Source organism: Artemia franciscana, chromosome 17 (genome assembly GCF_032884065.1).
Source record: "Artemia franciscana chromosome 17, ASM3288406v1, whole genome shotgun sequence".
NCBI classification, from domain to species: Eukaryota; Metazoa; Arthropoda; class Branchiopoda; order Anostraca; family Artemiidae; genus Artemia; species Artemia franciscana.
This window is the reverse complement of record NC_088879.1, coordinates 20,427,409-20,439,792: the sequence shown is the minus strand read 5'-3', so window position 1 is coordinate 20,439,792 and position 12,384 is coordinate 20,427,409. Positions and strand designations below refer to the sequence as shown.

At 35.2% G+C, this 12,384-nt stretch overlaps 1 protein-coding gene across 5 annotated transcripts in view; it reads left to right on the top strand.

Moving 5' to 3' along the window:
- LOC136037977 (WASH complex subunit 4-like) overlaps positions 1-5,565 on the top strand; it is a 117,835-nt gene extending 112,270 nt beyond the window's left edge. For all 5 annotated transcript variants that reach the window (XM_065720871.1, XM_065720874.1, XM_065720872.1 and 2 more), the window contains one exon: positions 5,308-5,565. In XM_065720871.1, the coding sequence (XP_065576943.1) occupies positions 5,308-5,439 (132 nt within the window). In that variant the 3' untranslated portion in view covers positions 5,440-5,565. The remainder of the gene's footprint in view (positions 1-5,307) is intronic.
- The last annotated feature ends 6,819 nt before the right edge of the window (positions 5,566-12,384 follow it).

Genomic DNA, 12,384 nt, shown 5'->3' with positions numbered 1-12,384 from the left:
AAATTAGCGAAAAATTCGTGGAGCTTATTTGATAATGACAAGGATTTTTCTTGTTTATTTGAGTCGTTTTATGGAACCATAAAAGAGGCTATTCTTAGCATTTGTAAAGTACCACCTTCTAATCGCAGGTCTAAAAGGATTATTCCTCTAAACCCATGGATGACATCCGGACTTCTCAAAAGCTGGAGAAGGAAAAATAATCTCTGGAGGTATTATAAATGCGCTACACTTTCAACGAGTGCTATTCGTCTTTGTCAATTCAAGATTTACCGGAATATATATAATTCCGTGTGTAGGAAAGCCAATTCTCTCTATTATCTAAATAATTTTGCTGCGTGTAATAAGGATATTCGTAAAACTTGGAAGGTAATAAATTCTGTGCTTAAACCTGGTTCTCAATATAGCTCTTTACCTATGAGTCTGGTCATTAGTGATGAGACTGTAGAGGGTGAGCTTAATGTCCAAGAAGCATTTACTTCATTTTTCGCTAGTATTGGTAATAATATCGCTTCCACAGCTACTTTATCTCGGTCTAAGTCGGACTTTAGATCTTACCTCGGGCCGTCTTGTGTTAAGTCTATGTTTCTAGAGCCAGTAACAGAAATTGAAATTACTAAAATAGTTAATGGCTTGAAAGACTCATCTTCATCTGGGCCAGATTCTATTCCTACTAAGGTAGTTAAATCTATTCTTCCTTCAATAGTTGTGCCTCTTACAAAACTTGTTAATCTTTCATTTAAATAAGGGGTTTTTCCAGATCCTCTCAAGCGTGCTCGGATTATTGTTCTGTATAAAGGTGGACCAAGAAATGATCCAGCAAATTATCGACCAATTTCAATTTTATCAGTATTTAGTAAAATCTTCGAAAAGGCTATGCTTTCTCGTCTGCTTAAATTTCTAAAATCTAAAGAGTTTCTTCATGATTTTCAATTTGGTTTCCGAATGAAGCACTCCACTGAGCATGCATGTATGACCCTTTTGAATTTTATACATTCTGAATTGGATTCGGGATCAATTCCGGCTGCTATATTCCTGGATATTCGCAAGGCATTCGATTCCTTAACTCATGAAATTCTTCTATCGAAGATGTCTCATTTTGGCATTAGGGGTAATGTATTTTCTTGGTTTCAATCTTATTTGAATGATAGGTTAATTTCTCTCAATCCACAATTTAATTTCTGTCAATCACAAGTGAATTTTGGCGTCCCTCAGGGATCAGTTTTAGGGCCAGTGCTATTTTTGATTTATATAAATGATCTTTTTTACGCAGTAAAAAAGCAGAAACCTATTCATTGCTGTAGACTCTCTCATCCTAAACCTTCCCTTACCCATAGTGCCAGCTATAGTTCGCCATCTTCTGATGTCCTTGTTTGTTTTGCTGATGATAGCACACTTGGCACTTCGGGGAACTGTGAATCCGAGCTTCGATTAAACTTGGAATACTTGTTTGAGAGAGTAATTTCATGGCTTGATGCTAATTTTCTTACTCTAAATTATTCAAAATCCAATTTTTTGATATTTTCGCATGTTTCTCAGATTTATTCCAAGTTATCAGAAATTCATCAGCCAAATGGGATAATTCACAGATCTAAAGATCGATATGTTCGTTTTTTGGGCATTCTTGTTGATGAAAACTTGTCTTTCAAGTGTCACATTGATTTGATTAAAATGAAGATATGCAGGAGTCTTGGTATTTTAAGGAAACTCAAACATATTTTCCCTGGATCAATTTTGGAAATCCTTTTTCACTCCTTGATCCGATCTTACGTTTCCTACTGTCCAATAGTATGGATGTCAACCTTTCCTTCACTGTTAAAACCACTTTCTAAGGTTTATAATAAAGCTAGAAACCTCATTAAGGAAACTAACCGTGCAAGAGTTATCCCATTACTTGATCTCGAGTCACTGTATATTCTTTCGTGTGCATGTTTTACTTTTTCTCAGCTTCATGGTGACCTCCCCCGTCCCCTAACTGTTCAGCCATCTTTCACCTCTGATCAGAATAATTATAATCTTCGCAATACCGAAAATCATATTCAAGTTCCTTATACTCCTTGTGTAAGGTCAGACTTTAATCCTTTAATTGCGAGTTATATTGTATGGAATAAGTTGCCCGAATCAGCTCGAAGGTGCCACTCATTCGGTTTGTTCAAAAAAATTATTAAAAATTCATTGGCTTCTTAGAAATTATTTTATCTCTTTTTATATGTGTATATGCGTGTATGTATGCATATATATTTCCTCATTATTTCATTGGAGTCTATTTTGTCTACAGATCTACATAATTAATTTAGTCTCTTCAATCTATTAGTCTATTTACTTTTGTTTTCTATAGTTTTTCATTTTATTAATATTTTCCTCTCTTCTCCTTTTTGCTCTTCTCTCTGTGAGTAAGTGATTATTTTTTTTTTCTTCTCTGAGTAAGTGGCTCGTTCATTTTCCCCTTTTTTACAGGCCAAAGAGCCTTTGGGGAAATAGTAAAATGTAATATTGTATGTGTGTTTCGTGATGAATAAATCTTATCTCTTATCTTATCTAATTCCATCCAACAGCTAAGAGCTCATACGGCACTTGTGACGAGCCAAGAAGAGCTAAGAGCCAAGAGCTCATATGGTATGAGCTCTAACAAAATTCTAAGAATCAATAGATTGATTTAAAAGGAAAATCAGATGCTTAATGCCGGTCAGGATTTAAAATAAGAGGTCTGAGTCACGACGTCCTTCTAAATATCAAAATACATTAATATCCGATCACCCACTCGTAAGTTATAAATACCTTATTGTTTCTATTTTTTTTTTCTTTAGCCCCCCAGATGGTCGAATCTGGGAAAGCGACTTTATCAAGTCAATTTGTGCAGCTCCCTGACACGCCTACCAATTTTCATCGTCCTAGCTCGTCCAGAAGCACCAAACTCGCTAAATCACTGAACCCCTCCCCCCAACTCTCCCAAAAAGAGCGAATCCAGTACGGTTACTTCAATCACGTATTAAGGACATTTGCTTATTATATCCACTATGCTTCATTCCGATTCCTCCTCTCCAAGCGTTTTCCAAGATTTCCTCCTCCAACTCCCTCCAATGTCAACAGATCTGGTCGGGATTTGAAATAATAGCTCTGAGGCATGAATTCCTTCTAAATATCAAATTTCATTAAGATCCGGTCACCCGTTCTTAAGTTAAGAATACCTCAATTTTTCTAATTTTTCCAGATTAACTGCCCCCAGCTCCTCCAAAGAGAACGGATCCGTTCCAATTATGTCAATAGCGTATCTGGAACTTGTGCTTATTCTTTTCATCAAGTTTCATACCGATCTCTCCACTCTCAGTGTTAACCAAGATTTCTGTTTCCCTCCTCCAACCCCCTATGTCCCGGATCCAATTCGAGTCGAAAATAGAGCATCTTAGACACAAGATTCTTCTATATATATATATATATATATATATATATATATATATATATATATATATATATATATATATATATATATATATATCAATTTTCATTAAGATCCGATCACGTTTTCCGGGTAAATTGGGGTAAAAATACCCCAATTTTCTCGTTTTCCAAGAATTACTTTTTACCCCCCCCCCCCAACTCCCCCCAATGTCACAGGATCGGGTTGGAATTTAAAATTAGAGCTTTAAAGCACAAGATCCTTCTAAATATCGAATTTCATTAAGATCTGGTCACCCTTTCATAAGTTACAAATGCCTCATTTTTCCGAATTACTCCCCTCCCCCCAACTCCATCAAAGAGAGCAGATCTGGTCCGGTTATGTCAGTCACGTATCTTAGACAGGTTTTTATTCTTCCCATCCAGTTTCATCCTGATCTCTCCGCTTTAAGTATTTTCTAAGATTTCCCCCCCCCCCCAATGACGCTGGATCCGACTGAAATTTAAAATAAGAGATATGAGTTACAAGGTCCTTCTAAATATGAAGTTTCATGAAGATCCGATCACTCCTTCGTAAGTTAAAAATACATCATTTTTCTAATTTTTCAGAATTAACACTCCCCCCCCCCCAATAGAGCGGATCCGTTCCAATTATGTCAATCACGTATCTAAAAATTCTGCTTATTTTCCCCACCAAGTTTCATCCCAATCTAAGAAATCTATTTCTCCAATCTAAGTGTTTTCCAAGATTTTAGGCCCCCCCCCAAACTCCCCCCAATGTCACCAGATCCGGTTGGGATTTGAAATAAGAGCTTTGAGACACGGTATCCTTCTAAATATCAAATTTCATTGATATCCAATCACCCGATCGTAAGTTAAAAATACCTCATTTTTTCTAATTTTTCAGGATTAACCCCCCCCCCCCCCCCAAATACCCCAAAAAGAGTAGATCCGTTCTGGTTATGTCAATCATGTATGTAGGACTTGTGCTTATTTTTATCACCAAGTTTCATCCCGATCCCTCAACTCTAAGTGTTTTCCAAGATTTTAAGTTTTCCCCTCCCAACCCCCTCCCCCCAATGTCACCAGATCTGGTCGGGATTTGAAATAACAGCTCTGAGACACGATATCCTTCCAAACATCAAATTTCATTAAGATCTGATCAACCGTTCGTAAGTTAAAAATACTTCATTTTTTCTATTTTTGTCCTAATTAACCGGCCCCCCACTCCCCCCCAAATGGTCAAATCGGGAAAACATTTATTTCTAATTTAATCTGGTCCGGTCCCTGATACGCCTGCCAAATTTCATCGTCCTAGCTTACCTGGAAGTGCCTAAAGTAGCAAAACCGGGACCGACAGACAGACCGACAGAATTTGCGATTGCTATATATCACTTGGTTAATACCAAGTGCAATCAAAAATAATAAATACATACAGCCCACTTCGCTCTTAACCTAGAGAGCACAACAGCGCCTATTCAGTGTCTAGGCAGTGCCTATGATTTGCAAAAGGTTCTGCAGCGGTTGGCACTCCCGCTTTCAGCTCCTTCGGGTTCATCACACCTAACCAGAAGCAGAAGAGCTACTCAAACCGTTGTTATATAAATACATCAAGATGAGTCGTATTCATCCTTAAGAGCTCAGAACCATCCTTTTAGCCTTGTCTGAAATTTTGATTTTATTGTTTTTTTTTGTGCTAGGTGTTAAATATCAATGTGATTCTTGAAAATTATTTCAGATATTCATTACTGGTGATAAGAGAAAGAGGTTCTAAATTTAGTATATAGTTGTAGTCTCATAGTAAAAATTAGGTTTAAAAGACCCTGTTGTATGTAGAAATTTAAATAATAATTTGTGTACAGCTGATTTTTTCAATGTGACTATTCCTTTTATTGCATTATAATTTTTTTTCAGGAATATCAGCTACTGCAGTACAGCCTGGTTAGTGCCCGAGCATTGTTTGGTTCAAATTTGTCAAGTAGTCTTTCAGCGGATAAAGATGATAATAAATCTATCAGCACCAACCCTTCTCTTGGAGATGTATGACCTTTCTATAATTCTACTCTTAACATTCTGCAAAGCCGTTTTAAATGGCAAGTACCTACTAGTACCTTGTTCGTATTGAATTGCTTATTTTGTGTCAGTTTATCAATAATAAATAATTTAAGCAAATCTTTTATTTTCCCTTATAAATAACAAATAGCTATGAAACGGAGTATAAAAAAAGGAGAAAAGGAAACACCACACACTGAAACAGAATTCAGACTAGCTTACTAGCTAACGAGATAAATAACCTTTGCACAGACTAAAATGTCGTGATGAGGAGTCAATAAAAACCTGAACCGGACCAGACAAATCAACCAATCTTATGTTGTTTTGAAGCTCTTCAGTGGGCAAATAATTACAAAAAGCGTTTGAACAAACTATTTGTCGAATGCAACGATTAATCAAACCTCAATTTCCACTCCACATCCAGATTTCAATTTCCACCACAATAATAAAACCTACATCAAGACTTTGATAACAACATAGTGTTTCTATGTTAAAATTGAACACCATAAACCACGATCCTCAGAACTAGTTAAAAGGTGAGGATGTATTCCCGACTGAAACGCACATGAAAAATGTGACCAGGGAAATCGTGTTTTACAGGGAAATTGCGTTTCTTTATCAACAACAGCTGAGACATAATACATATGTAATTTTTACGCGCTAGAAAAACCATAAGCAGAGTTTCCAAAAAAAGAACAATTTATAAAAGAACAGCAGCTAAATAAAATCAGGAAAGTCACTATGGAACGGCAGAAACGTCTGTGTAGACTTGGATAGTTTGCCAACAAATTCTTTAACATGAACATGAACAGATTGGAATGATACTTTTTTTATGAAAATAAGATGAAGTCTGTGAAGAAACAATACTGACTGTTCTTTAAAAGCTTAATTTAATGTAGAATTTTCATTATGCTTACCACGATTTGCAACAATTTGGGAATAACATCATTGAACTTTCTTCTCGCAGAGAAGATTTCAGTGTTTTGCTAACATTAATCCCCAACTTTGTACCTAGTATACAGGCCCAAGTTTCCGAACTAGAGTATGCGTACAACCAAAGACCGTGGCCTGTCTCCTATTCATTTCATAGTAAGTAGCAAAGTTATTTGAGTTGGTAACCTGTTTTATATGCCTGTGGGGCCTACTAAAGTAAGAAAAAAGTTGCATTAACGACATAAACAGAATGTTTGCTCCAGGAAGTGCAAACTTTAAAAGACTACTCCCCCTCCTCTATAAAATACATTTGTTAATGCAGCTAAATCTACGACTCTTCGACTCCTTAATCACTCCTGTTGCTCTGTACGTCTGCGGACGTGGACTCTGAAACTTGAGGACGACCAAAAACGAAATATCTTCGCCATATAGCCGCTATAACATGCCTCAACAGAGTCTCTAACCAAGAATTTCGAGAAGAACGGGAAAAAACAGTACCCCAGAGAGTGCGATTACACCAACTTACGTATCTTGGCAACGTTCACCCGATTGAGAAGTTACGACTGCTAAAAGTTGCTGTTGAAGGTAGAGTGTACGATAGCCACCGTCCTGAAAGACCAAAGAAGAGGTGGCGAGATAATTTTGGAAACGACCTCCTGCAACTTTTAAAGCAGGACGATGACTGTACATCCTATAAACAGCTGATTCGTCAACGTGTAAAGGAGCCTGAACGTGATCAATGAGAACGTCAGGGACACAAAGTAAGTAGGTAAGTAAGTAATCCCTAGCTACTGAAAAAAAGACACTGACAGAACAAAAAAAAAACAATACACAAAGATTTAGATGAAGTTTAATTGTACGTAATTTAGATGAACAGATGAAGAGGTAGAAAATCAGGGAAATGGGGAAGGTAGAGATAGACAAACAGATCAAAACAGATAGAAAAAGCTATTTTTAGTCCTTCTGATCCTCATAATATCATCTGCATAAGCAAGATAAGAGCATATTTACTGAATTAAGAACGCAAATAGATGACATCGAAAAAAGACCAGTGATAGAGGCTTTTTGATTTAAAGCAAATAGGGAAATTTCATGCATAGGGAAAGCCGCATGAAGTTTACTTTTGGAAACTGTTTTACCTGTTTTTATTTGCTACCAGAGTTTTGAATTCTAAGAACAAAGAATTGAATCTAAGAACAAAAATTACATAATTGTCAATATCCTGACTTAAAAAGGGATAAAATAGCGTAAGACTAGGTAGCGATATCAAAGGCATTGGATTTACAATAGTTCCATGTACATGATTGCTTATTGTAATCTTTTTCAAAACAAAACCGATCATATGGGGTCAAAAAGAGCTTCACTTGTCTCATTTTATAACCATCAGCTCCTGTAATTCGCATTTTTTTTTTTTTTTTTTTTTTTTTTTTTTTTTTTTTTTTTTTTTTTTTTTTTTTTTTTTTTTTTTTGTTCTTAACCGTCAAAGACATAGAACCAGGACAGAACACATCTGTGGCTATTCCGCAGTTGAATACCATTTGTAATAGCAGACTCACGTGGAGCAATAGATTTTTACTTTTGTATGTGTGAAGCATATAGTATAACCGATAAATTTCATGCAAAGATTTATTTTTTCAATTTTAATAAGCTCAAATTTGTTAACAATGACTTTTTAGTTTTTCCATGCTAACCGTGACAGAAACTTACCCAAGCCATCACCACAGACATAAATCTGATCAAGAGAATATATCTTATAAATCAGTCTTCGAGTGGGAAGGGGTGTTTGTCATCATAATATTCACTGTATTCTAGCTTTGATTGTATTTTTTAGCAGTCTTAACGATTTTTATCGAATGGTATTTCTTTTTTTCGACAACATCAATGTTTCTTTAGCATTTTCTGATAGAATTTCTCTAAGTATCGATTGCTGCTGTTTCATGCTTGGTAAGAATTTTAAAGAACTGACGTAGGCTATAAAGCATTATATCATTCACTGCTCCAGATCGAGGACAGCCATGGCTATTCAACTATCTACACCAAAACTTGGAAAACCCATACAATTAAAGTTATGATGAAGTTTTTATTTTCTGTTGTTCCAATTTTCTGCTTTAATCTGCCTTAAATTTTCACTCTGATTAGTCAGTAATAAAATTAGGCTGGAATGTTGAACATTGCAACTCACCAGATTAAGCGTGGGAAACATCTTTGGCAATATTGTCATGTAGGATATTCTATTATGAACAAACATGACTATAATGTGGCTCTGGTCGTAACTGGCATAATTTAGGAAACATGCATAATTTATGAAATAGTGGATAGTGAAATTATGAACAGTGTGAATATGAATAGAATATGAATGAAATATGAATAATGAAATTATGAAATTTATGAAATAATTTATGAATAATAATGAAACTGGCATAATTTAGGAAACGTTATCCAAACATGATATAACAAGGGAGTCCCAAGATTGTTATTAAAATTTACTGGAATTTTTGTTTGTCCTGAAATATCAAAAACAGAGAGAGTATGTTTTTCCCCTATCATAGGCTTGAGTTAAAGGGTATTCAGAGTCATTAATGTAAGTTCACCGCTCCCGAAAAATAGAGATATGTTGTTTTGTTTTAAGATGGAGGACTAAACAAACATAATTTGTTCCTTTTTTCAACTTCTTTTCTTTTTTTAATTTCTACGCATGTATATTGCAAAGGCAGTTCCGTCTTCGCAATATCTATTTGCGTGAAAGTTAAAGTGGAGAAAATGAACAAAAAATATTTTAAAAAGTTAAAGCCGGATGTTGAATTATTGATTAAAATACCACAACTGGTAATTGCTCATTCATGTATAGGTTTTAAAGGTGGTTACATGTTTCCACTTATTGGTTTTTGAATTATTAAATTGCTAGAAAGGAAAAAAACGTTAAACCAGGAAGTATAATAGATTACATTGTAAAAGGAGATTTGTGTATAACATTTTAACAATCTCAATAAATAGCCCAAAAATTACTTCCTCGAATGCTATTAGTTAGAAGTTTCGTGTTAACTTAGTTCATACACCTTAAGGGGAAAATTGACTAAGAATTTAAATCTTACAAAAGAATCTACCTTTGAAATATTAGCTTATGCTAAGTAGTATTATATCCTAGGCTAGAAATATAGTTGCCTTCGAATGAATTCTAAATAAAGGCAATCATGAAAACCAAAACAAAAAACATGTTGAAAATGGTGGGAAATCTAGACAAAAACTAAACAATTTTAATCTTAGAAAAATTTTGTAATTGCCTTTATTTTTGTATACGTCCATGCCCCTCCTCCATTCTCAGAATTTTATATCTAGAACGGACTAAAAATCGAATCAAAAGGTGGGAGCTATTGATTTTAGTATGTTAACTTATTAATTTTATTTACTATTTTATTATTTTATTTATTAATTTTATTTACTTATTAATTTTAGTATTTTATTAATTTTAGTATGTCTATATTGAAACTTCAAATATATCAGCAAGAATTGGTATTAAAACATTGCAGCTCAATCAGTTTGAGCAATCAGCTAGCAATTTTCGATTCCGTAGGGAAATTACTTAATATCCAAGTGGGTAATTTTTCCCAGCAGTACTAGATTTTGTAACTTTAAGGTTGATCATAATGTGTATACGATTAGATAAACCAAATGCTTCTCGAAAATTCCCATAATATAACAAAAATTCTTGCGTGTGTATTTTCATTGCGCGGTATTCCCTCCGGCGGCTTGGTGCTGCAATGAGTCGCTAGTAGTAGTAGTTGCATTCCTATTGTGTTTCCTAATATTAAAGCAATGAATGGCTTAAAACCATAGAAATAAACTAACATAAACAAAACTTAAAAACAAAGCTTGTCCATTTTCATAATATGACAGAAAAACTCTTTCATCTGTGTTTTTATTGCGTAGTAGTTCCTATTCTATTTCTTACTATTAAAACATTTTCTTACTATTAAAACTATTTCTTACTATTGACAATATTATTATTGTCAATGAAATATCAAATAACAATATTAAGGAGATATTTGCTACATCCTCTGTCTAGGTCTAAAAAAGGAGGTTAAGATGGTTGGCTTCCATTTTAGGCATCCAAGACCCTTCCCTTCCCAGAAATACTTCTTGGGGTGTGCTTTTTGTATAAGGAAATATGTGCTATACCCCTCTTTCTAGGTCTAAAAAAGAGAGGCTAAGATGGTGGAAGTAAAAACCTTGCCCAGGGAGGGGCGGGGCAAAAGAGCGCAAGAAAAAATAATACAGGACTAAATAAATTATAAACAACTAATACAAATCACGCATCCTAGTTGGCGCTACAAACCTTACAACGAAACAAATTCAATTTTATTATTAAAATCGTACTCCAAGAGGCCGTAATAAGCTATTCAAGTATTTATTTACACTCCCCTCCCCCTCCCCAATAAAAAAGAACTATAATTCATACTTACTAAAAAGGATTTCTTTGATTTCTCTCTTAAACAGAGAAATATCTTAATTATTTTTAATACTCTGATCAAGATGATTCAAGGTTTTAATCCCTCTCTAAACCACAGAAACGTCGACAGGGTCGAAACAATCAATGGAGTATTAATCTCTCCAGAATTTCGAACGAATTTTCTATAACGAATTATTCTGTAACGAATTATTCTATAACGACGGGCAGATATAAAGTAATATAGTACTCGAAAACCAAACTTGAGGCAAAAATAAACTGGGACTGATTAATTAATAAACCTCAAAACAAGCAAAAAATAAAACGAAAGATTACATCAAACACAAAGATAACCTATACTGCTACTACTACTAATAACTCACCGCAACACCAAGCCGCCTGAGGCCAACACAGCTACGCACGCTCCTTCTCCAACTCAATCTATTCAAGGCCTCCCTCTTTAAACCCTTATAGGAAGTTCCTATTTCCTATAAATCTTTATTTATGACATCCTCCCACCCCAGACAAGGACGACCTGCTTTCCGTTTAGCCCCAGACGGATGGCCAAAAAGGACAATCTTTCGCAATCTGTCATCCCTCATCTGCAGAACGTGGCCGAATCATCGCAACCTTTCTTTCATTATAGCCCTAAGAAGCGGGGTTGCCAGGTACCCAGAACAATCCGTAGGCAGTTTCTCTAGAAAACATCTAGTAAATTTTCATCTGATTTTCGGAACGCCCATGCTTCAGAGCCACATTTGACCACTCTCATCACTGTAGCTTCCAATATTTTAATCTTGGTTTGCAGACTTATCTTCCTATTCTTCCAAACTTTTTTTTAACTGTGAAAAAACACCCTGAGCCTTGGCTATTCTATTTTTAACATCTTCACTGCTCCCACCGTCTTTACTAATAATACTGCCAAGATAAGTGAAGCTGTCCACCTGATCAATCTTTGCGTTACCCAACGTCATCTTTTCGTCTTCACTTATTCCTTGCCTTATCGACAGTCTTCCTAACATTAATTTTCAAACCTATTCTAGCATCCTGAACTCGCAAAATCTCTAAAAATTCATTCATTTTGCTCACACTTTCATCTAATGTGCCTAAATCATCAGCATAATATAAGTCCAGGAGAGTTTTTCCTCCCCATTTGATTCTGTGCTCTCCAATTGCCTCAAAATGATCCATATAAAGGGGGGGGGTAGAACACAACCCTGTTTAACTCCTGATTTAATACAAAACCAGTTGCTAACCTCATTTCCTACCTTAACCGCAGCAGTATTATTCTCGTAAATAGCACAAATCACCCTAATGTATTTGTCTGGAATACCATTTAAGGATAAGACCTTTGCTAAAGCTCTTTTATCAACAAAATCGAACGCTTGCTCATAACCTATAAAACTGAGGACCAAAGGCGTTTCACAACAAAGGTACTTCTCAATTATCAACCTAAGAGTGAAAATTTGGTCGACACATCCTCTACCTTTTCTAAAACCGCACTGTTCTTCTCTTAAAACTTTGTCTTCAGCATCTCTCAGTCTAAAAAAGTATCGTATTAC